Source organism: Diabrotica undecimpunctata, chromosome 6 (assembly GCF_040954645.1).
Source record: "Diabrotica undecimpunctata isolate CICGRU chromosome 6, icDiaUnde3, whole genome shotgun sequence".
NCBI classification, from domain to species: domain Eukaryota; kingdom Metazoa; phylum Arthropoda; class Insecta; order Coleoptera; family Chrysomelidae; genus Diabrotica; species Diabrotica undecimpunctata.
In genome coordinates, this window is record NC_092808.1 from 123,900,904 (window position 1) to 123,928,455 (window position 27,552).

Consider the following 27,552-nt stretch of genomic DNA (forward strand, 5'->3'; position numbering starts at 1 on the left):
AAGCGAAACGTCTTCAATAAATAGATGAAGTAGCCATCAACTTTGTCTTTTTTCTCCACCTTTTGACCGAAAAAATCCCACCACTCCTCTGAGTGATCCTTAATTTATATTGGATTGACGGTCGTACTCCTTTTCTCGATATATATATATATATATATATATATATATATATATATATAATATATATATAATATATATAATATATATAATATATAATATATATATATATATATATATATATATATATATATATATATATATATATATATATATATATATATATATATATATATATATATATATATAGATAGTACTCTCCAAAAATTAACGCACCACCTCAAATGAACAATGACTTTGAAACGATAATTCTTTTGAATCCTCAATTTGGATTCTACTACTAAGGATTTCCACAGTTTTTACTGTCATCCTTCACTCAACCGTTTTCTCCAATTTTCCCTGTCATTCCAGTCTCCATCTCGCAGGGTTCTTTTCTCCATAGCCTCGTCGATTTCATCTCTGAATGACCTTCGGGGTCTTCCTCTCTTTCTTCTTTCAATCGGGCTCCATTCTGTGATTTTGTTTATCCAGCGTCCTCTGTCCGCTCTTTTGACGTGGCCGTACCAGGATAGTCTCTTCTCCTCTATCTAGTCGATTATGTCTGAGTGCACTCCCATTCTCCGCTTAATCTCTGCGTTTTCAATTCTGTCTCTTTTTGTAAGTCTACAGCTTCTCCTCAGGAACTCCATTTCTACTGCTCTTATTCTACCTCTATTTCTCTTGTTTATTGTCCAGTTTTCGGACCCATATGTCAGGATACTTCTTGTCAGGGTATTATATATTTTTTTTTTGTCTTTATTGTAATGTTCTTATCCCACAACACTGAGTTTAGTTGTCTTCAAGACGACAAAAGGACTTCTACAAGGCTGTGCTACGTCCCCTACTCTGTTTAAAATATTCTTGGAAAAGACACTCAAACCATGGAGGAGAAAGTGCGAAGGAATGGGCATACCAGTAAGAGACGAAAACCTATACACCTTAAGTTTTGCCGACGATCAAGTAGTCATCGCACAAGATGAAGAAGATCTCAGCTTTATGCTCAGAAATCTAGAAGAAGGATATAAAAACAACGGAATGGAAATAAACTTAGAGAAAACCGAATACCTAACAACAGAAAACAAGGATATGAGAAACCTAGAGATAGACGAGGGAAGACAAATACATGGAACAGATAAATTCAAGTATTTAGGAACCATAATATCGAACCAGGGAACAACAGTAGAAGATATAAACAACAGACTGAGACAAACAAGAAACTGTAATTTGGATTCTAATGAATTACTATATTAATGTGTTTTAAGAAATGTCAACGTTGTACATATATACGGTTTGTAAAAATAATGTTATGTTTTTTCATCTAATTTTGCAACACCTTGTGGAATGTATTAGAAACAAACTCTACATCTTATTAATATTAAGAGATAGCTTCATCCTTTCTCAACATTTTTGTAAAAATATCATCTCGATATCTCTATTATTAAAAAAGAAAAGTTCAAAGATTATGTTTAAAGCAATACGTGATTTTCTACTCTCCTAAATTAACGCACCACCTCAACTGTACAATAATTTTTAAGCTATTTTTCTTTTGAATACTTAATATTGTATTTCGATAATTTTATTTTTTGCATTGCATATTTAATTATAAGTAATTACTGTATTATAGTTTTCAGGGAAATGATAACATTTTACCTATATACGGGGTGTAAAAATAAAGTTGTTTTTTGATCTTATTTTAAACACCCTGTAGAATTTATTAAAAGCAAACGCTATATCTTATTATTTCGAGATATTTTTATTTTTTTCAACATATTCGTAAAAATATCATCGATATCTTCATTATCAAAAAGGAAAGTAAGTTCAAAACTTAACATAATTTTATTGAATCGTAATTAATGGAAATAGTTAGATGGCTATGAAAAATAAAACAATATTGTTTACAATTCAATCATTTGTTTTGCTTATGGGAGTTAGTTGACATGAATTGTGTTTCAAGAAATTTTAGCCGAGATGAATGTGTCCAGGCAATTACTTTAGCTGATATTGTGTTAAGTTATCGTGAAATAGGCTTAAGGTCTTATAGTACAATATCACTAATCACTTAACGTTTTCGAAAAACAAACGTCCACACGAGACGGCGTGGACGAGGACGTGGAAGACTCACAACACCACGCCAATATCAGGTTTCGTGCTACAAGAGAACGTTTTGTCACAAGATATTTACAAATACAAGTGGCATCTCGCTGAACAAGATCTGCATGTAGGGATATCAGTCACAGCACCAGTTTTAAACGTAAATCATCATACAAATAGATTACAATTTGCCAGAGAGCACCTTGACTGGAATGTTGATGACTGGGAGCGGTGTTGTTCATTGATGAATCGAGGTATTGCTTATATAGCCCAGATATACGTGTAAGGGGTATTCGACGGCCAAGAGAACGCTACACGCAATGCAACATACAACCTATTACTTTATTCAATGGAAGATCTGTAATGGTTTGGGAAGGAATATCTCTTACAGCGCTAACGGACCTTGTTGCTTTTACAAAGAGGTTCCACAACAACTGAAAAGTATATTACAGACATTTTGTTAAACCACGTAGTTCCATTCGCATCTTACATAGGAAATAATTTTCTTAGAATGTGGTCCATGATTATTTGGACAAGGTTGAAATACAAACTATTAATTAGCCATTCTGCAGCCCAGATCTAAATCTCATAAAGAATTTGTGGGATATTTTTGATCGCCATCTCAAGAGCCGACAACTATCGGCTGTCTCTTTTGACGACATAGAAGTTATGGCGAGAGAAGTTTGGGATGAAATTGATTAAGTTCAAATACGCCGCTTGGCTTAAGTCTGCCTCGTCGCTGTGAAGAAATAGTTATATGTAGAGGTGAAAATACTTGTTATTATTTGTTTTTTGAAGAGAGAATTATATTATGTGTGTATATATAATATATAATATATACTACTAAGTAGTGAATATATATTATAAACACTGTTTACCTACCCTTGTGTTGAATTTATGGACAAGTCTATCTGGATTATCTCCATTTTTTTCTTCTTTTTTTTTCGTCTTCATTTATGTAAGCAATTTTGCCTGTTAATTGGCAGGTTGTTGCCTCTATGAGAGATTGTCACTTCATATCTTGCGGGAACGATCAATGCATTTTCTACCACTTGGTAGTTTTTCCGTTGCGATTTTAACGACTCTTGTATTCGGCATTCCACTCATGTGATTGTTCTATTTGATTTTCTTTTTAGTGTCCACTCGTGTATACCCTCTACAATACATTTTGTTCTAATCTCGTCACTCCTTAGTCGGTCACTCAGTGTGTTTCCTGTAATTCTTTTGTATATTTTCATATTTGCTGTTTCCAGCACCCTCTCTTTTGACTGTGTCAGTTCTTCTTTCTGATACATCTACAAACAAAATTCCTTTCGCATTTCAAAAAACTGATGCTTATACCTTCTTGGCCGGTTTCTTGGCACGAACTTGTTTTGGAGCCGAAGAACCAGATTCACACCACTCTTTAGCCTATTGTTTTAATTCAGTATCATAATGATAGACCTAAATATCATACATAGTAATAAAACGATTCACAAAATTCCTTGATTTTTTCAAAAACGCTCTAAATGTCGCTGAGAAAGTCTCATTCGATTGTGTTTTTGTTTCATTGTTAACAAGTGCGGCGCCTATTGTGAACACAGTTTGTTCAAACGCAATACTTTAGTCAAAATATTACTTACACTACATATTAAGATGACTAGGGCTTTTAATAAATATGTTTCAGTCACTCGACGATTTTTCAATACGATATCCTGTATTTTTTTTACGATTTCTGGCATTGTTGCTATTTTTTAAACGTCTTTGACATGGATCATAATCAAGGCGTATACGACGACGTTTAAATTTAGCAACCCATCTTTATACTGGACTAATTGAAGGCAAAAAGTCCTTATACACTTTCAATATTTGGTCATAAATTTCTTTTGCTTTTTAAATCTTAAAAAACTACATTACACAATACTTGATTTAGTTTATTGTAAAAAATACGGTGACACATTGTTACTAAATAACTTGTAAACAACAAATGAATTGACAGATTAATGAAACTTCATATTAGTTTATATAAAACATTTACCAACGTAACAAAAAAAAATTCTTCTGAACATATTTTCTTGTGGCATCTTAAAGTAATCACTATTTTAATGGGAATAAGCCACAATTGAAGTTTAAAATAAGTTTATCGACGTTTCAATTAAAATGAGATAATAATTCCTAATTTCATATTATTTTTAAATAAAATTGCAATCTTTTATTGCAATAAATACAGGGGAAAAACCTTTGGCAAGGATGGTGTAGATGAAAGCGGCCAGGGCTCGAATTGGGCTCGGTAGAGCCATAGGGTGGACGCTATATTGAAATGTACTCTGTGTTGACAATAACACTTTGGCGCCAAATAAAAAATATTTAGAAATTAAAGAAGAAAAATTTGTTTTTTCGGTCTAAAAATATGGTATTTAAAAATTATGGTAGACTTAGGCATTATTATAAAAGCGAAGTACATAGTAAAAGAAATATAATTATATTATGTACCAACTAGAATTATAGGATTGTTCGTAACATTACTTACAGAAAGGAAAAAAGATTATGAGAAATAAATCCATAACGAATAATCACTAAAAGAAAAAAAAATGATAGTTTTAATAAATATTAATTTTATTACTTGTGACATTATAGATATAAAATCTAGTATTATTAAAAGTTTTAATGAATTTTATTTTGCATTTGCGGCAGTAGGTTTTACTTAATTAAAAACGCTTCACATAAACCTAATTCACTATATAAAATTACCATAAAAATATAAAATATTTTATTAAAAGTTAATTACTGTATACGCTATAAAAGTGCCAAATTTTAGTACCTTATTTAAAATAAGCAGAGATTTTTAAGTTAGAATAGGTATACCTAATTTAAATTAAATATTTGTTATTATTTTCATATTTCAAACAATAATTGTACGTGGTGTAAAAAAAAGTGTAACACAAAGATAGGTAATAAACGACATATTGTGAATTGCGATATTTATTCATGCTTCATTGATTATCATAAAGCGTTCGATACAATAAAACTCGACAAGCTGATGGAGATATCAACAAATATTGGAATAAACACCTGTGATCTAAGAATTATTAGCAATCTTTACTGGAATCAAACATCGTCTATCCGTCCAGAGGCAGGAGAATCCGATGATATCAAAATCAAAAGTGGGGTCCGACAGGGATGTATACTATCACCCTTGCTGTTTAACATATTTTCTTCTTCCTATGCCGTCCCCATTAAGGGAGGTTGGCGACCACATTTCTAAAAGTTTCTCTGTCTTTTGCAACGTGGAATAATTAGTCTACAGTCATGTTTGTCCAGTTTCGAATATTTCGCAGCCATAACATCCTATTTCTACCTATTCCCTTCTTACCATCGACTTTACCCTGCATAATGACCTGCAGAAGACTATATTTATCATTCCTCAGTATATGTCCAAGGTATGCAATCTTGCGTACTTTTATTGTTCTCAATTTTTTGTCTCGACCCATCCTTCTCAGCACTTCCTCATTGGTGACCCTGGCAGTTCATCGAATTCTCAACATTCTCCGGTATATCCACAGTTCAAAGGCTTCAAGCTTCTTAACTATTTGCGCTTTTAACGTCCATGTTTCTACCCCGTACAATATTTGGGACCAGACGTAACATTCAACAAACCTCAGTCTCAGCGCAGTATTCAGATTTTTGTCACAGAACAAGTGCTTGAATTTTAAGAACGTTGCCCTTGCTATTTCTATTCGTACCCTGATCTCTTGTTCTGGATTTAAGTCTGTGTTGATGTAAGCTCCTAGATATTTATATTTTGTCACTCTCTCTATTTGATGTCCACCAAGGGCTAGTTGTTCATTATTTATTGGACTCCTTGATACTATCATAAATTTGGTTGAGAACCACATATATGTGGTTGAGAATTCGGGTGAGTCTCTTTATATTACCGTCATCTAAGACTTTTAACAGTTCAACTGGAATTTGATCAGGACCCGGTGCTTTTCCTTGTTTTGCATTCTGTATGGCATTCTTTACTTCTGAGGGTAAAATTTGTAGGTATTGCTCTTCTTCACCTATATCTTGTTTATTTTTTCTCTCGTCATGGAACAGATGGATTATATATTGTTCCCATACTTCCTTTATTTTGCTCCCTTCAGTAAGTATTCCTCAATTATTATCTCTTGTTATGAGTGTTCTTCTTTGTCTGGTGTTGCCTGTAAGTTCTTTAATTTTTTATGTCAGTTTAAGGTGTCATGTTTGTTGCCGAGTTCTTCCAATTCCTGGCATTCCTTATTCAACCATTCCTCCTTAGTCTTTCTGATTTCATATTTGATTTTATACTTGATGTTTTTATATTTATTTTCATCTTTATTTTTGTATTTTCTTTTTTCAGTTATTAGCTCAACTATTTCCGGTATCATCCAGTCTTTTTTAGTGGTTTTCTCTTCTTAGCCCAGGACCTCTTTTCCCGTTTTTAGTATGGCTTTTTTCATATCTGCCCATTCCACGCTTCCTTCAGTTAATTTATTTATCTCTGCATTTAGTTGCTGTTGGCTAGGTTTTTGATGTTTATTTTGGTGGTTTTAACTTTTTTCTCCAGTTTTCTGAGTTTAATGTTGACGTTTGCTAGTAATAGATTATGGTACGTATCTGCATCTGCGCTTGGATAGGTTTTTGAACTTTGTACTCCATTACTAAACCTTTTGTTAATTGTTATAAAATCTATTTGGATTCTGATTATATTGTTGGTGTTATCTTTCGGAAAAGTCCACGTGTATAATCTTCGTGAGGGTAGGTCGTAGTATGTATTTGTTATGAATTATTCGTTCTCCTGGCAGTACTGGACTAGTCTATCACCTCTTTCGTTTCTTTTACCTAACCCAAAATTTCCTACTATTTTCCTACTATATTTCCAGTTTTTCCTCGACCGACTTTAGCATTAAAGTCGCCCATAATTATTTTTACCTTCTGCTTCTTTATATTTTTTGTTAACAGCTCCAAGTCCGTGTAGAATTTTTCGACCTCAACATAATTGCTATCAGATGTTGGAGTATACACTTGGATTAGATTTTAATCTAACATATACTCTGAGGAAATCTTTCAAGAAGCAGTAGATGATGTTGAAGCCGGAATTCGAATTAACGGAGAATGTACCAATAACATCAGATACGCGGATAACACGGTGGTATTCGCTGACAGCTATAAAACCCTCCAGGAGTTTATGAATAGAATCACAGAAGTGAGTCATAGATATGCCTTTACTAAACATTAAGAAAACAAAATGTATGATGATCTCTAAGAAGGAAGAGCAAATTGAAAGAATCAGTGTGAATGGTCAACCCATAGAAAGAGTAAAAAGTACACCTAACTTGGTACGAACGTCAGTGAAAATTGGGACCATTCCCTAGAAGTAAAATGTAGGATAGAGAAAGCAAGATCTGCATTTAAAAAAAAATGGCTAAGCTATTCAAATGCCATGATTTTTCAGTACCCATAAAAATTGGGTTACTACGATATTATATCTTTTCTATACTTTTGTACGGAGTTGAGTCGTGGACTCTTACAGACGTTACCTGCAAGAAAATTGAGGCTTTCGAAATGTGGCTTTATCGTCGAATCCTGAAGATATCCGATACCGACCACGTCACTAACCCGGACGTTTTATTAAAAATACAACAAGGAAAAGAGCCAATTACAATAAAAACAGCCAGAATCGATTACCTCGGTCACATCATGAGGAACAGCGAAAGATATAGGTTGCTGCAACTAATTCTACTAGGAAAAGTAGAAGGAAAACGCGGACCAGGAAGGCAAAAAATTTCCTGACTGAAAAATCTACGTACGTGGTTCAACACAACAACCATAAATCTTTTCAGAGCAGCAGTTTACAAAATACATATTGCCATGATGGTGGCCAACATCCGAAACGGATAGTCACTACAAGAATAAGAAACTCTTATTTCATCTCATGTTAATTTTTATTTTAGTGGTTTCTTCTACTGATAAAGAGATATATGCATGTGCAAACTCTAAGCTATCTAAATTGTAGCAGCATTTTAGTATATTTGTTCGTTTTTTGGTTTACCATCGAATCAATCATAATAATTATAAATAACTACACTTCTTGTACTAAATAAAAGATATATGAGTATGGTTTAAATTTTACCATTAATGTCAACGGTATTTCCGAGAATGATACAATTTTCTTAAATTAAATATTGCATTTTTTCAACTATATTATTATTGATAGATTATGTTTTTCTTGACTTTAAAAAGAAAACTGTAGTAGGGTGTTAAAATTCCATGTTTTGGCGAATTCACTTTGTTTAGCGCATACACCATATTTTGTATGTATGGAATATTTTTTATACCGCACGTAAAAATTTTATATTTCCATAAATATAGCTCTATTTTTATATTCTAAATGGTTTCAAATATAAATTTAATTTTTAAGGGTTTTCTTTAAAAAATAGGAAATAGATGGAACACATATGGAAGCAGGTTATACAGGACAAGGCAATATAGCTTACAAATTTTTGCAATTTATTTATTTTGTTTAACAAATTATTTCCTTGATATGTGCAGTGTATTTTTTAAATCTAGTACAAGTAAAGCATCTTATATTACTAGTTAAGGAAACTTTCTAGATACTGCATATATTTTCTGATTCTAAAAAAAAAACTATTCGAGTGCGGAAAAATACGCACTTTTAAACCAATTTGAAGAAAGAAACTTCACTCATTCTCATACACCTTTTCTAAAAACCTACATTGGCTACCATTTTATCAGAACTTCTCACCTGCGAGCAAGGGGGGGACATCAATCTTCGTTTCCTCTGATGTACATCATCAACAATTTTATCTAGACACCGATCTCGAAGCTACAGCAATAACCGGTGCTGTAGCTTCGAGAGTGCTTGGTGCCCACATAAAACTGTAATATGCAACTTGTACATTCCTCCAAATTACAACAAACTCCAACAGAAATCGCAAATCTAATAAATCAGCTTGCAACCCCATTTATTCTAGTTGGTGATTTTAATTCGTGGGGGTCCAAATACATATCTGCACGTGGAAAGCTAATTGAAAAGTGATAAATGATTTAAATATAAATGTTCTAAATACATGTAGCAGCACATATTTTCATGTCCAATCTGTCAGCACATCATCTATTGATCCAAATATTTGTGACTCTGGTTCTGCTTCTCTCCTTTCCTAGTAGAGTAGAGTAGAGTATTTATTTAACTACATAACATATACAAATATTGTTTGTAGCAAGTCAAAAAAAAACATACATAGTATTAAAAAAGGAATATAAAAAGTAACTTAAATATATACAAACAAGAACACATATTAAACAAAAAAAAACATTTATGGCAAAGTTACGGTAAGCAGTTCAGTGGATGTTCTGCAATGAGTCATATATTCTTCTGAGCAGTAAAAATCATGTTTTAGAAGATATTTTTTTATAACTTTATCGAAACTATTACAGCTTAGCTGTTTAATGCTTTTTGGTAAAATATTGTAATAGTTATAATTAAGACAATTTTTTTCTGAAAGACTTAATCTACAGCGATTTTTTCGTAGGTAGTGCCAGTTTCGCGTATTGTGAACATGGACATCAGACTGCTTTATTAAATGGACACGTTTTCTGTGAATTTCAGATAAAACTAGAAATATCAACAGAGTAGGTAGCGGCATAATTTTGAATTTGATAAAGAAAGGTCGGCAGTGTTCTAGATAATTAACACCTGCTAAAATCCTGACAGCTTTCTTTTGCATTCTAAAAATTTGAAGTGCATTTGTTGAATTGCCCCATATAATTAGACCGTAGGTTAGATAAGAGTGGAATAAGCAAAAATATGTCATTTTTAATGTTTCAGAGTTGACAACGCTTGCTAGTTGGGGAATAACAAATAATGAACTTAATAACTTTTTCTTAAGTTGTGAAATATGAGCCGACCAGTTGAGTCGATTATCTATGGTTATTCCCAATAGTTTAACAGTCTCCTTGTTAACTAGATGATTGTGTAAATTATTGCAGATATAACCAAATTTTGCGTTTCATCAGAGTTAATTTTTAGTTTGTTTGCAGCAAACCATGAGCTAGATTTAGTCGAAACTTCCTCATGAGACATTTTTAAATCATCATTATTTTTTCCTGATATAACGTATATCGTATCATCTGCGAATTGTATGGTTTTGTACGGAGATATGAATTTAGGCAGATCGTTGATATAAATAATAAACAAAAGAGGTCCTAAAACTGAACCTTGTGGGACTCCATGTTTTACGGATGGAAAATCGGAGAGATGACCTTTAGACACTACCGCCTGGTGCCTGCCACATAGATCAGAAGTTATAAACTTAAGAGGGATACCTCTGATTTCATAGTAATTTAATTTGTGAAGCAAAATGTCGTGTGAAACGCAATCAAAAGCCTTCGACAAGTCGCAAAGAGAAATTGCTATGCGATTACCGCGTTCAAGCCCCTCAATCACCTCGCTCACAACATTAAATACCGCGTTCGTAGTAGAACGAGCACTTCTAAATCCATATTGTGAGTTGCTTAAATAATTATTTGACTCAGAATAGGACTAAAATTGTTGTTCGATAACCTTTTCAATCACTTTCCCAAAAGTAGAAACAATGCTTATGGATATGTAATTGCCAGTTTTTGAGGAATCACTTTTTTTGTAGATTGGTAGTACTTTTGAGTATTTTAGTACTTCTGGAAATACTCCAGTTGATAGAATTAAATTAATAAGATGGGTGAAAGGTGTTTAAACTATTTGGTAAGTTTCTTCTAAAATTTTGCTATTAATTTGGTGAACGTCTCTACAATTAGAATTACTAAGAGACTTTATTATTTGAGAGACCTCTTCTTCCAGAACGGGACGAAAAAAAAAGGACTTACTCGGAGAAGGATACACTGGACGACTTATATAATAGCAACCACTATCCAATCATCATCTCTAATAATACTTTTTAACCCATTAAAACTAAACCTAAATGGAAAATCTCTAAAGCGAACTGGAATCTGTTTAGCGAAACGGTTAGGGAAAAACCGATCAGATGTTCCTTGGTGGAATAATGCTTGCAAATCTGCGGCAAGAGAATGTAAAGTAGCCTTAAATAAATACCGACGAACACGCAATGAAACAAATCTTATACATTTCACAAAAATGAGAGCCATATCAAAACGTACCCTCAAGGAAAGCAAGAAGGATTCGTAGAAAAAATACGTTAGCTCGATTAACTTTAACAGAGATCTCTCTCAAGTATGGAATAAAATCAGATAAATGAAAGGACAAAACACATCGTATAAATTACTGCAATTATCCACGAAAACAAAGTTGTTATAGATGACCAGGAAATTTCAGAAAAAATTGCTGAATAATTTAGCAACAAAACGAAAGGTAACAATATATCCATAGAGCATCAAAAATCCACAAAAACCTACCCGACAAATTCCTGTCAAATAGAGTACATAAATATTCCATTTTCTTTGTCAGAACTCGAATTTGGCATTTCAACTTTAAAGAATCCATTATATGGACAAGCCAAGAATTTTCTTCTATTTGACAACAGTCGCTAGTAATTCCAATCAAGAAATCTGATTCACTGTATAACACAGTAAACTCTTTCAGACCAATACCTTTGACGTGCACATTGTATAAACTCTTAGAAAAGATGTTCAATTTTCGACTTGTTTGGTATCTTAAAAAGAAGTGTTTTTTTTATAAAGCCCAATCAGGATTTAGGAAACCGCTGTACATTAGACAACCTCATTATCTTACAATCTTAAATTGCACATGCCTTAGCCTGAGGTTACATTGGATGCGTAAACGTGCGATTTTTTACACGTGCGCTCACGGAAGATATCGCAAATGAAAATAAACATCTTGATTTGAACGTATTTGGTTAAATTGCAGTAATTTTAGTCTGATATTCTCGTGCGTTGTCGTACGTGTAGGAAACGAAAACAAACTGGTTTGTTTTTTGATGCTTTCTCGTGCGATACTTGAAAATATTCTGGCAGATAATTTAGAAAAATGGACACCGAAAAATGAATTTTATGTGTAGAATCTAAAATGATTTTTTTTGGGATCAACAGTGTAAAGATTACCACAATATGTCCATAGTAAAAAAGCTTTGGGGAGAAGTAGAAAAGGAAATCGGAGATACAGGTAAGGTACAATTTTGCATTTGTAATGTTTATAATATACATTCTGCAAAATTCAAATGGGATACTATTTAGTAAAATAATGTAAGTTAATAATATTAAAATATTATTATTCTAATTATTTCTTATTTGGAATGGAACAGAACCGGCTGGACTATTAAAATATCTTTTAAATATTTCATGTACATTGCTGGTATGCTGATGACACTGTAATTCTAGCAAGTAGCATGGAGGAACTCAGTTACCTAATGAGTAAGATACAAAAAACAAGTGCACAATACGGACTCAGACTAAATATCACAAAAACCAAATGGATGTTAGTAAGCAAAACCCAACAACCACCACAGCAACTGATATTAGACAATGAAAGAATTGAACACGTGGATTCGTACATCTACTTGGGAACAACAGTTAACTCAAATTGGGATCAAGCGAAGAAAATACGTATAAGAGTAGAAAAGGCAAGAGCATCGTTCACTAGCATGAAGCAAATTTTCACCTCTAAAAGCCTCACCCTACCTCTCAAAATTCGACTTCTAAAATGTTATGTATTCCCGGTTTTGTTATATGGAATGGAGGCGTGGTACGCCTCCCCAACGAAGAGGTACTACGTCGGATAGGTAAAGAGAGAGAGGTAGGAATAAGTATAAAGAAAAGAAAATTGGAATACTTGGGTCACGTTATGAGACATAATAAATATAGAGTACTACAACTGATCGTTCAAGGAAAAATAGACAGCAGAAGGTGTCCAGGGAGGAGAAGACACTCGTGGCTCCAAAACTTGCGGCAATGGTTGGGATTGTCATCTGCTGAACTATTCAGATCTGCCGTAAACAAAGTCAGAATAGCCATGTTGATTGCCAACGTTCGGAATGGACAAGGCACATGAAGAAGAAGAAGAAGATGTACATTGCAAGCAGCTATAGTTAAAAGATTATTTTTCCTTAAAGTGGTTCCAAAAATATTTTGCTGAGGTTGCAGTATCTGTGAATTAATACTCAAATTATTTTCGGTGCATATTTCCTTATCAATGACGATATTTTGGAGAAGACATACACATTTAACAATTATATCTGCTTTGTTAGGATGGCATACAATTTCTTTTCTTTAGAATTCTCCATTTGGAACACAGTATTCCAAAAGCACATTCAACTACCCTTTTTGCACTAAATAGTCGATAATTATAAATTTCTTGTTGTTCAGTAACGCCCTGACCAGAATAGGGTCTCATCAAATATGTCTTTAAACGATATGCTTTGTCGCCTAAGAAAACGTACTGTGCATTAATATTTGTACGTGGAATGGCCTTTTCCTTTGGTATGCAAAATATTTTGTTTTCTAAACACTGTTTTAAAGTGCTGACAGCAAATATTTCTCCATCACTTTGTTTACCATATGATCTGACATCTATTTAAAGAAATCTACAATTAGTTGAAGACCAATTGAATAATATTGCTTATAATTTTAATAGAGTGAGCCAGATGTTGATGGACTACGAAGCCTTATATGCTTTCCATTAATCCAGCCTATGCAATTAGGAAAATTCCACTTTTCAAAAAATCCTTAGCAACTACTTCATGTGTTTTAGTTGTCGGTAATGGCATATGTTGTGTATTAAATTAATCCCATATCGCTTTACATAGTTCATGAATAATTTTTCGCACTGTTGAATGAGCCATTCTAAATGAAAATGCCAGAGATCTGAATGAGGGTCCTGTTGAAAAAACCTGAAAAAAATCAATTTGTTACAATATATTATAAAAATATAAAATAAATAAAAAGAATCAACGAATTTGAAAAATCCGTTTTTATTTTTAGATGCAGCGGTTAAAGCCAAGCGGCGAAATTTGGGTGATCATTTCCGCAGGGAATGATCACGCAATCTCATACATAAATCTCAAACTCTTCCTCAACACTTGCATGCCCTATCAATAGATACTATTGATACACTTGAAATAACTATACACCTTAAAAAGAAGCAAACGCAGCTAAGCGCAGCCTTGATGGACTTCTAACCCGACCTTTACAACGACCTAAAGAAAATTTTACAAAACCAATACAAATATTTCAAAAATTCAAAACTATTGACAATTCTAAGACTATTGCTGACAGTAGGGAACCCGTAAAAGATTTTATTACTAATAAAATTATAGCACCGATATTAAATTTTGTACAAATAACTGATTTTTTCGAAAATGCTTTAGGATCTCCAGATAAAGTGAGTTTATCTAAAAATTATACAGAAGATACATTAGGATTACTTAATTTATTAAAAGAAATCTATCTCCACATTATATATAAATAAAATGAAACCGCGATGTACTAAAATAATTAATTCAATTATAATTAGTGGTACTATAAGACAACTATAACCTCAGCTCGATAGCGACTCCTCCATAGAACCTTCTACGTAAGCTCATATTCTACAGTGGAATTTAAACAGGTATTATACCCGTTTAGAAATGTTGAAGTTAATGATTGCGCAAAATTCTTCTTCCATAATTTGTCTACAAGCAACTCATTTTAAAAACAACAAGACATTAGAACCTCTTTACGATCTTTATTTTTAATTTGTGTTCCATGAATCTCCAGGTTACATCCATGAATATTTTTTTATTTCTAATTTGCAGATTCATTTCTCTAGCCTGTATGGTTTTGGTTTTTAATTGGATATTTTTTTCTTCCTATCTCGCAGTTCTTGTAGTGCACTTTTTTTATGTTTTCCAACATGAGATAATCAAATTTACTCCTTAAGAAAATTACAGATTCTTTTATCTTTTAAAAATATTTTTAAAACTCGATAATGTCACTTGGTTTAAATGATACAAATTTAATTTCTGTTGACTTAACCTCACTTTTTGCACATTAATCAAATATGACTGCATTTCCTTTCATTACACCGGATTTTCTAGCACAACTAACGTGGTAGTAATTTCTTATGCAAATGAAACAAATCTACAGCGTCTATAACTTTTTTTTACAATAAGAACAACATTTTTATTTAAGGCACATTTTTGCAATGTCTCCTTTAACTAACTTCCCACGATCCGAAAAAGTTACAAAGTTTTGATTTATTGATGAATTTAATTGATAATTGTTAATATTTTTAATATATTTTGACAATAAAACTAGTTACTGACTAGTTAGTTATATATTTGCATTAAAAATTTAAAACATAAAGAAATATATGCAAAACGCAATTATTTGGCGCGGTCAAAATTAAGACGAATTTCGGTCTTACCTAAGAAATTTAAATAGCCGCAAGCATCCAGGAAAGGTTAGTTAGGGCTTTACCCTTCTTAATATAATTATATATCAAATCATCCCACGTATAAAGGAAGGTCTTACCAAGTACGATGTTATTATTGTCAATTGCTTGATGAACGATGGCCTTATTGGAATGTCGTAATGAAAAAACTTTTCATTGGCTGCTACAAATAGTGTAAATTAAACAAGCCCCAGCATTTTCATCGCTTTAAAATTAATAGAAGCTGAAAGTTGGTCACAAAATAAATGGAAAAGTAAAAGTGGATGGAGTCAACATACAGAAATTTTTTGAAAAAACAAAATATACGCTACTATTTATTTAATATTCATAAAATGTATAAGTTGATTCACAATAGCTTTTTCTTCACTTTGCATCTTTTAATTAATGCTTCTACCATAGGTAGGTGCTTAAAATATTTTATAAAAAAAACGGGTATGGAAGTCCAGTGGGACTGCCGGTAGAAGTTATACTTCTATACACTCGTTCGCCGTTACAAATTTTTATGGAAGTCAATCTGCACAAGCATTACAAATGTAATGCTATAGGTAAGTGAGAGCAGAAAGAGAAACATAATTAGGTATATAGGTATATGGTGCATCGTTTGCTGTATATAAACAACATTTGACTTGTAATAGGAGGATTTCATCAAAATATAATAATTTTTTGATGAAAATGTATATTTTTATTTTCATATATGTATGAAAGGAGTTGAATGCAAAAAAATTTTTTTACACATACTCTGCAGTAAAATTCATTTATTTTGTTGTTAATATAAAAATACAATACAATACACTGCAATATAATTCAATATACTAATACAATACAAATTAAAATGCAATAGTCATAAGTATTTAAAAATGACAATATACATAACTTACTTACGCATATGTTTAATATACGCATATAACTTCAAAAACTGAGCAATGAATCGCTGTTGTAAAATTTTTATTCTAAACTCCATTAAAAATTTGTAAAATCGTTATTTTTATATAGATAAACAAAAGTATCATTTTTAATCCTACTATCGAATTATCCTATTATCGAATTTTTCGTTTCCAACAATAATTTTTTCAAAACAAATTTTTTTGGAGCGGGTTAGAGTATTTTTTATATACACCTGTTTGTAAAAATTTGTTCAAAATACATTTTATTGTTTTAAACACAGTAATTAATATTTTTAAATATTTTTTAATAAAAAAAAACAAAAAATTGCCTCACCCTGACATGTTAGCACAGGGCCGTGACCAGAATTCGAACCTGGGTTACCACGGCCACAACGTGGGATCCGAACAACTAGTCCACTAGACGATCACGGCTAATTAGGCGATGTGTATTACGATTATAATTTTAAAACTCTAACCTAAGATTCCGTTAAAACAAATTTAGGTCAGTTGTTTACAAAAGAAACAATGTAATTAATATTAATTTAATATACCATTTTATATAAATAAGTAAGCTAATAATTAAAAATAAAGTTGTTCCCGATTCTAAAAATGCTAAGATATTAAATAAATAATATTCATCAGTATTTAAAAATGACAATAGATATACATAACTTACTTACCCATATGTTTAATTTACTATAATAATAATATTAATACAAATTTAATTAAAATGAAATATTTATAAGTATTTAAAAATGACAATATACGTAACTTACTTACGCATATGTTTAATTTACCATGATAACAATATTAATAAAAAAAAATATTGTTTGATGATACAACTGTCAATTTATCTGACATTGATAAATACAATATTTAATTGTTGTTTGTTGTGTATATAAGTACACATTTGAACTTTCTTGAGATATTTACAAGTTTTAATTTATAATTTAACATGCCTAACGAGGCTTGTTACTCCCGTGCAAATTTGCAAAGTCAAACGCGCGTCTAGAAGTTTTTAGTACAACAAAGTAGTAGAACAAAAAATCGATGTTTTTAGTAATTTTGAAATATTTTAATTTTTTTATTAATGATCCCGACATATTTGAGAGGAAGGATACGTCAATTATTATTACTGAAATTATCATCTAACTATTTCTGCAAAAATCTGAATGGCACCTCTCACATTCTGCTCAAAACAGATCCTTTTTGGTCTAAGAGTACATATTATATTAATCGATTTATGGTAAATTTTAACGTAAATATTTTATGTTGCAGGTGTCCGAATATAAACAAGGATCTCCAAGAATTCCAAGTAAGCTTTTTTATTATATCTTCTTTAAAAGTTATGTCTCCAGTTTGCACAATATTTAATTTGTATATAAAAGCAATTTGTTGTAACATACACCGAAATAATAGCTATTCAAAGGTAATTTTTTGTTTATAGAACTAATCTCAGTATTTTTTTATAGATTGTTCCTAGAATGTATCATAATTATAAAAAATATATATTATCAAGCTTGCTATGTTTCTGTGAATATGCTTAAAAATCTGATACTGTAAAATATAATCTAATTATGACTGCATTTGGAAGTTCGCTGTTTTGCCAGATCTTGTTAAATAAAACAACCCGACGGTCGATTACTACAGAGTTTATTAAACAATAAAGCCTACGAATATTATTAAACGTTTGCCACTAAAGCAGTTTGACAAGAATTGAAATAATCTAAAAAATAAATATGTCTTCTTCTTCTCTAAATATTTCTTCTACGCTCTCGCACCATGTGACATAACCTATACAATAAATAAGTTTTCTTCTCTTATATGCTCTCCCGTGAAGGTCAAATCTTTAATTGTACATTGGTTCGGAGGCTTACGCTAACAGATATGTCTGTAAAATAAGTTTCTGATTAACAGCCCAAACAGCACAGTACGTTTTGAGTACGTACAATTTTGGTACTATACGTACATGATGTAAAATGTAGGTTGTAAGAACGTACACTGCGGTACATACCAGTACGTACAGAAGAGTACGTACAGAAGAGTACGTACTATTACGTCTTAAGTATGTATCATGAGAAAGAAGAGCTAAACATATTTATTATGTTAGGTTATTTTAACCCAACTGTTTAGTTGTACACTTCGAGTACAGTTTTGATGTGATAATTCATTGCAAGATAGTTTCATTTAGATTTTTTTTACTTATTTTTGGTGTTGGTGCTTATAGTGTGGTTTCCTGTTATCTTATTCAGTCGAGTGTTTTTAACTTATATAGTCATAATGAAAAATGTATTTTGTGGATGAGGAAGTATATTTAAAACAAAACCATTTGGTAAACTTTAAGATTTATAAGTTTTGCTTGTTTTTGTACTTCAAATATGAATAATAAAGATATATTCACCTATATTTACTTTTATTTACATAAATCATCATAAGTGTGTACAGTATGTACATAATATGTATACACACACCTTCAATATGTACTAGGTATGTACCTTCAGTACGTACTAGGTATGTACCATAAATTGGAAAATGTACGTCTTATGTACGTATTAAGTACGTACTTCGTACAGCAAAGTACGTACATTGTACGTACTTTATGTCCCATCAGTACGTACTTAGTTTGTCTTATGTACGTACCTGTGCTTACTGGGAGAATGGCGGTGTTTTCTATTTTTAAAATATCGCTTCTAATATTTCTCCTCATTTGTTGACCCATTTTCAGGGCGTAATCCTGAACACTCCAAATATTATTAGCTTGCTATCTCAATTGCGATCCTATGCCATATGCACAAGTTCATGTAGGAATTTTCCCACCAGAATGTTTATTTGGTCTGCCCATCCTAATGAAGATCTTTTTCTTGGTCTTCGGCCTTCTATCTTTCCTTCTACCACCATTAGTTACATGGTTTAGTTATGTGACCGACGTAAATTATATATGCTGGGTTTACTTTTTTTAATAGCTTATCTTTTATATGAAGCTCTTCCAGAATTGATAGGTTGGTTCTATGTTCTAACCAGGACACGCGTAGAATACTTCTATGGACCGCATTTCGAAGGCTTCGATCTTACTGCTATTGATTTTTTTGAGAGTCAATGTTTCCGCTGCGTATGTAGCAATGAGAAGTGCATTGACCAACCTGAGCATAGAATTCCTTATTATTGTTCGAACTGTTAATGTTTTAGTCAATTCAGTTGTAGTGGTACGGGTCATAATCTACGCTTGCTTTCTGAGGAGCAATCGCCATTGTTGATTATCAGGGAGCTATCTATACCTAAAAAATTAGTCATTGTTTATCAGTTCCAATAGTGTATATTATCTGTTGCCGGATTATGAATTGATATACGCAATTGTGTAATGTTTTGTGTAAACGCATTCTGATTTTTGTCGATAAGACACTCAGATCACAAAATATTAAATTTTTACCAAAGTTAGTTGATACAAAGTTTATTATCCCCTTATCCCCTTTTGTATAAAAAAATATTCTAAAGAATGAACATAAAACGTAACAATCAAAAATTCATTTGTCAATATTTTCAACATCTGAAAAATCATCCAGATGATGTTCGATGTCTTCCAATGGTTCATTATCAGCATCTGGTAGAATTCTGTTAGCGAGCACCAATTTCTTCATAAAATTTTAGGAAAGTTGGCGGAATAAACTGTAAGAGCTGGGAAATATTTTCAATTTTTTTTGTGTTAAGTGGAATAGGCCCACTGTATTTTGATTTCAAATCCCTGGAAAGTAAAATTGACTTCCTCAAACCTTTCTTTTCAATATTAACTGCCTTATAGCCTACATTTACAAGATGTTTTATATACATTATGTTAGGTTGTTCAGATGGAAACTTGAGGCTTGATATTTTAAAAATTTTAACTTTTTCTTTGTCATCTGTATGGCTTTTTTTCGTAATCTCGCTTTGTAATTCTTTAAAACAAAAAAAAATCAGATTGTTTCAATACAATCACCTTAAAGCAGTTTTTTTTACATTTTTTCACTGCTTCGTACCAATCGCCTGGAGTATACATTTGTTTTAATCGATGACGCTTATACTTTTCAATTGCTGCGAAATTAAGGTCACATGATAATCTTGTATATCCTACTACCAAGTATTTGTGTTCAATAGAAGTGAATATGCCTTCTATAGTAAGCTGTTGACATAAACAAATTAGAGACCAATTTTTGTTTTGGCTGCTGCAGTTATCTATGTACACTATAAGTTTATCAGCAGTGTTTCTATTAGTTCGAAAATGTTTATATAAAATGCTGGCAATTTCATCGCTACCTCGCTTGGCAATGTTTTCTGGCCACATGTACATGTAAGCCTTTCCACCAATACAGTCATGGATGCCAAGGTTATAAACCCATGCCTTTCTTGAATAGAACGCTGCTCCTACTGTTAAATTTGGCACTGGCATAGCCTGTTATAGGTCAAAGCTGATAACCATTGCATTTCCCATAGATTTAGCCTCCTCTGTATCCTGTTTCATTTCATGCATGGCCTGGGCACGTCTTTGATGTAACTCCAAATCAATTTTTAATGTCTGTAATTTCTTTGTCAGCTTCATTATTAATTTTTATATTCATTGCATCACATACTTTATAGGTAACTTAAATCTTATATTAAACTCGGAGCAGAATATGCGCCTATATTTGTCTTGGATTACTGTCACAAAATTATTTTGGCGGCACCACTCAAGATAATAATCATGGTATAAACTGGGAATTGAGAGATCAGATTCTAGGTAGACTTTTGTTGGGTTTTTTTGCCTGCTGTAATGACTTGTGTATTTTAATATTAAATTAATATGCTGTCTAACATTCTCAGTGTTCTTCTGGTATTTTCTTCTTGTTGTTGTCATGCATACTTCTTTAATCTGACTGTGGAGTAGAAGCACCTGCTTGATTTTGGTCAACCAGTCTTTCAATACGTTTTTTTCAAAACGCCGTGTATGGCAAGAAACTCTTTCTTACAAATTTTAACTTCATCTCCATTTATTTTGACTCTATATTTAACTGAAACCGTTCTGGATGAATGAACTCGTTTTGTTTCCTTGGGGTAACTTCTCTTCTTTGAAATTAGTTTCATAGTTTAGAATAGGTAAATATTTTGTAAATATCATTAAATATACCATTTTCCTTGTTCGCCTAAAGCTGTCTACACTGTTTTGTGCAACTGCAAGGTGCACCTAATTTTTTTGGTTCTATTTTCTTCCCTTTATATTCACAACCTAGATTTGTTTTAGTCTTGTGTTTACTTTTTTTATGTCGTTGGGTGTTCTTGTGTCTCCATCTAGAAGGCGCCTTCTTTTCTGGACTTGGAAAAACACCTCGAGAAGTCTGTAGAGTATAAACCTCTTTATTTTTCTGCAATACAATTTAGCTTGTTCGTATGACTTTTACAGGTTCATAGTCTAAGATATGACGGTAAAAATAGTAGAAAACCTCTGAATTTTTTATATGCATCGATTTTCTTAAAATTTTGACAGTAGTAAAAAATAGCTCAAAGGTCAAAATTTATCCTATGGCAATATGTGCTTTTCCTCTGGGGATGGTTGCCACCTTAACTCGGGAGGTGGAAAAACTTTATGAAAAAGTCATGGTAGTTACTAGAATAGTGAATTTTAGAACAAAAATATGTATTAAAAGTTTTTTCGCAAAGTCAATATATTTTGAATTATTTGTGACTGAACGTTGACAAATTATACGTCAAAAAAGCATGTTTTTAAACGGTTTTATTTTTGCGAATAACTCGGTGCTAAACGCATACGAATACAGCCTTTAAACAATCATATCTTCTTTATTTTTTAGTATACCTATAAAAATAAAAAATAAACTAAAATCTTCAAAAAAACTATTTTCTGTATTCTAGCTTTTTTCTGTATATTTTTTAGTTGTTAAGTTATTTTGAAAAGAAGGGAATTTAAAAAAAAAATCCGAAAACATTGTCTTTTTATTTTAAACTTAGATTTTTTCAAAACGAAACCTTCTAAACCAGTTAAACTTCCGGAATGTAATGTTTGTATACAAATGAAGTAACCCTTATAAATGTGCATGCACCAACAGAAAATACAGATGAAGACGTTAAAGATAGCTTTTATGAACAATTAGAACATATGTTTTACAAAATACCATCATATGACATAAAAATAATTGTAGGAGATTTGAATCCCAAGATTGTCAGAGAGGATGTATACAAACAAATAACAGGGGGGAACAGTAATCATAGAGACAGTAATCTGAATGGAAAAAGAGTAATAGAATTTGCTTTCGAACATAATATGCGAATTATGAGCACTTATTTTGATCACAAAGAAATAGAAGGTACCTGGGTATCACCAGATGGACAAACCAAATAGATCATTTACTAATAGAAGCCAAACATAAATGAGAGCCATAAAAGATAGCCGAAGTTACAGAGGTGCTGATGCAAATTCGGACCACTTTTTGGTCAAAGTTAAAATGGAGCAAATAATACCCACAATTAATAACACTAATTGTAAAAAAATAAAAAGATATAACGGTGCACTACTTCAGGAGGGAGAAGTTAAGAAAAAATTCAGGCAGCAAATTGAAGAGAAACTGAAAAGTCAGACAACAGTAAATGATATAGAAAGCAGATGGGTACAACTAGAAGAAAAAATTTAAGAAGCAGCCGAGTCAGTATTATCAGGAAACAGACAATGTAAACAAACGGATTGGTATGATGAAGATTGTAAGAAAGCCATTAGTGACCGAAATAAAGCTAGAATAAATAGCATAATAAGAAATAATGAAGAGAGCAAAAAAGCTTATGCCGCAAAAAGACGGGAAGCAAAGAAGATCTATAGAAGAAAGAAGCGGTCAAGTTTAGAGCAGAAACTAGTTCGTATTAAAGAAGATTTTTTACATAAACAAGTCAGGAATTTCTACCAAGAAATAAAACGAGACCGAACCCAGTACAAAACCACATCAAGATATTATAAAGATGAAGAGGGGAATCTGTTAGGTGGAACAGATGAAAAATTAAGAAGGTGGGCCAATTATTTCGAGAACATATTATGTACGGACGACCAAGATAAAAGAGAATAAACGCAACTACAACATAAAGAAGTAAGGGACCCAGATGTAAATGAAGAAGTACCTACTAAGGAAGAAATTATAGAGATCATAAAAAACTTAAAAAACAACAAAGCACCTGGTGAAAATGGTATCATTGCTGAGTTTCTAAAAGAAGGTGGCGAAATGGTGCAAGAAGAAATCGCTGAGATAATACGCGAAGTTTGGATCAAAGAAAAAATACCCAATCAGTGGAAAGAAGCAATCTTATCTCCAGTACATAAAAAAGGAGACGTTACAGAATGTAAAAATTACAGGGGAATAGCTCTACAAGATACAGTGTATAAGATTCTGGCCATATTAATTAGAAATAAAATTAAAACAAAAGTTGAAAATTGTCTAGGTGAATATCAAGCAGGCTTCAGAGCAAACAGATCGGTAATAGACCAAATTTTTACAATGAAACAAATTTTAGCTAGCTCATATGAATTCAACCTAACATTACACATGCTGTTTATTGATTTTAGATAGGCATATGATACTTGATAGCATAGAATATTTTAAATTTCCACCAAAAATAGTAAGACTGACTAAATGCATACTCAATGATACTAAAAGTAAAGTCATGTTAGAAGTCATGGGTTTCGGATAGCTTTATTACCAATAGAGGTCTGCGACAAGGTGACCCGTTATCAACAGATTTTTTCAATTTGATCTTAGAGAAGATTTTACGAGAATGTAACATCTACACTAGAGGCACAATATATCATCACAGGCATCAATGCATGCGTAGCATATGCAGATGATGTTACCTTAATAACAAGGAGACCTGCAGAATTAAGAGAAATCTTTACTAGAATAGAGAGAATAGCCAGGGAATATGGTTTAGAAATAAACGAAGAAAAAACAAAATATATGGTGATGAGGGGAAACGAAAATCATCTAGGACAGTCCTTTTAGATACAAAGCCCAAGTAAAGAATATAACTTTGAAGTTGTTAGCCAATTTGATTACTTGGGAGTGACATTAACAAATAAGAACGAAGAGAACCAAGAAATCATAAAAAGAATGGCCAAAGGTAGTAAGAGTGCTGGGAGCCTGACTAAGATACTGAGGTCGAAGATAATATCCAGAACAGCAAAAAAACGAATATATACAACAGTTATCCGACCTACAGTACTCTATGCTAGCGAGACCTGGACACTAAATAAAGATATGGAAGTAAAATTAGATAGATGGGAACGAAAGATTCTTAGAAGGATATACGGAGGTGTAAAAGAGGGGAACATCTGGGGAAGAAGAACGAATGAAGAAATAATGCAAATATATGGGCAACCAAAAATAACAAGACTCGCTAAAATTCAAAGATTAAGATGGCTCGGACATATAGCAAGAATGAAGGAAAGAAGAGTTCCCAATGAATTAATAAACACGGAGGCTGGTACAAAAAGAAAAAGAGGCCGCCCCCGAAGAAAATGACTGGAGTCGGCAAAAGAAGATCTGAAGTCGCTGCGGGTACAAGATTGGAAAAACTTAGCACAAGATAGAAAGAAATGGAAGAAAACCGTTGAAGCCTTAGGCCTTTGAGGCCTGTTGAGCTGAACTATATATATATATATATATATATATATATATATATATATATATATATATATATATATATACAAATGAAGTAAATTGTAAATTAACAATGAATAGTTTCAACCAGGGTGGTTTTAGCAGGGATGAGTAGATTACTTTCTGCGTCACAAAAAATATAAGCAGACTTTATTTTAATTATAACTTACCTTATTTTTCATGCAAATCACTTTTAACAGTAGTCATTTTAAAGGGTTTTTTTAATCTTTAAAAAAAGTTTTGTGTTTTTCATGGAAAACTTACTGTTTTCCGGTTATTCAACATATGTTTGGATTTTTTTATTCGTGAATAAAATCTACTTTCGAACAGCTATAATTTTGTTAATATTAAGTTTACGGCGATAATAAAAGACGAATCTCTTTGTTTTATAAGCTTCAATTTATCTATATCCAAACAGTGTTCCTAATAAAATCTAAACTTTTGGAGTTATTCGCGAAAAACAGTTTAAAAACATGCCTTTTTAACATGTAATTTGACTCCAAAGATATTGGCTTTTTGAAAAAACTTTTTCCACTCCCGAATTGGGGTGGTAACCACCTCCCGTTTCTCCACTCTCAGATTCTGATCTTTGAGCTATTTTTCTACCTACTGTCAAAATTTAAAGCAAATCTATGCATATAAAAACAATTCTGAGCAGAATACCGTCATATCCTGGACTATCAGTGGCATTTTCGTCTCTGACGACTGGACTAACGATGTGAAAAAAATAAAAACCCTAAAATGAAATTGGGTTGAATATGTCGCGAAACTGAAAGATATTAGGTGGATTAAAAGAATTATTAAGTGGAGACTCAAAGCAAATGATTTTGATAATAAAGTGCGGGCTCCAAACAGATGGATCTACGGAGTACACATACAAACTGGATACAAAGTGTACAGGATAGAGAGATAAAAAAGCATCCAAGGGAAGCTTACGTCCATTAGTAAACAAATCTATGTTAAAATTTACAGCAAATATATTTTGGAACAATTAAACAAGCCAAATTAAAATACCCACGTGTGTCTGCAATTGAAATTCGAACCTACACCCGGTGAGGAATAAGATGCGTACACACAGTTCCTGAATTAATTAAAGATCTAATTTATTTCACTCCCTTTTTATTTGATACATTCGTTAATAATGCTTGACTAACAATTTAAAATTTGCTGTCCCTTTTCATCATTACATATTTTAAAGGTGTGTCCTGGATGCCCTGTTAAAAGATATTTTACATCGACACAGGGAATTTGTTACTTTTATTTGATGAGAAACGCCAAAAAAGGCGACCTAGTAATTTGTATCAAAATAAAAACAGTTATTTAATTTTTACCCTTTAGTTCTAAAATATACCTTTTTTTTAAACAAAAGTATTTAAATGATATTGAAAATGGAGTTAGACAAGGGGATGCCTTATCAACAACACTTTTTAATCTAACTTTAGAAGCTGTTGTTAGAAAACTGGATATAAACGGCTGTATTAATACAAGATCTATGCAAATATACGCATATGCGGATGATGTTGCCATAATAAGCCGCAACAAAAGGGTATTAAGCGAAAAAGTTATAGAACTGAAACGAGAAGCTGATACGTTTGGTCTATATATAAATGAAAGCAAAACAAAATATATGGAGTGCACAAAATCGAATGAACATGAGAATCTGAAGGTAGACAACCATACCTATAAGTATGCCTCCACTTTTCCCTACCTAGGCTCAATAATAAATGACAACAACAACATTAGTCAAGAAATACAAGCACGGATTCTTAGCGGTAATAAGTGCTTTTATGCATACAAAGACTTAATGAAAAGTAAGTTACTGAATCGTGAGTCTAAGCTGAGAATCTACAAAACAGTAATTAGACCAGTGGTCACATATGGATGTGAAACGTGAACCCTCTCAACCACTGATGAAAATTAACTGAGAATATTTGAGCGCAAAATACTAAGGAAGATATTTGGACCAACCCAATGCAGCGATGGTTCGTGGAGAATTAAAATGAACCACGAGCTGGATGAACTAATGCAGAGCGCAGATATTGTCAGATTTGTAAAGTCACAAAGACTTAACTGGCTTGGTCACCTAGAAAGAATGCCAGATAATCGAGCTGTAAAAGTACTCCAGAGATGGAAGCCCCAAGGAAACAGAACAAGAGGAAGGCCCCGTAAAAGATGGATAGACGACGTTGAGAGGGATCTTAAAACCATGAACATCAGGCAGTGGCGAAGGAAAGTATCCGACAGGGCAGAATGGAAGAACATTGTTAAGCAGGCCAAGACTCACAAGGGGTTGTAGCGCCATTAGAAGAAGAAGAAGAAGATTTAAATGATGTCACGATGAGTTTTTAAAATTTGGTAGGTTTAATGAAAAACTTCACCTATTTTTGCATTTAAATTAAAATTA

The 27,552-nt window shown here is 32.3% G+C and overlaps 1 protein-coding gene across 1 annotated transcript in view; it reads left to right on the forward strand.

Moving 5' to 3' along the window:
• LOC140443815 (uncharacterized) overlaps positions 1-27,552 on the forward strand; it is a 92,468-nt gene that overhangs the window by 29,170 nt on the left and 35,746 nt on the right. The window contains exon 2 of the mRNA XM_072535275.1: positions 17,770-17,806. Within this exon, the coding sequence (XP_072391376.1) occupies positions 17,770-17,806 (37 nt within the window). The remainder of the gene's footprint in view (positions 1-17,769; positions 17,807-27,552) is intronic.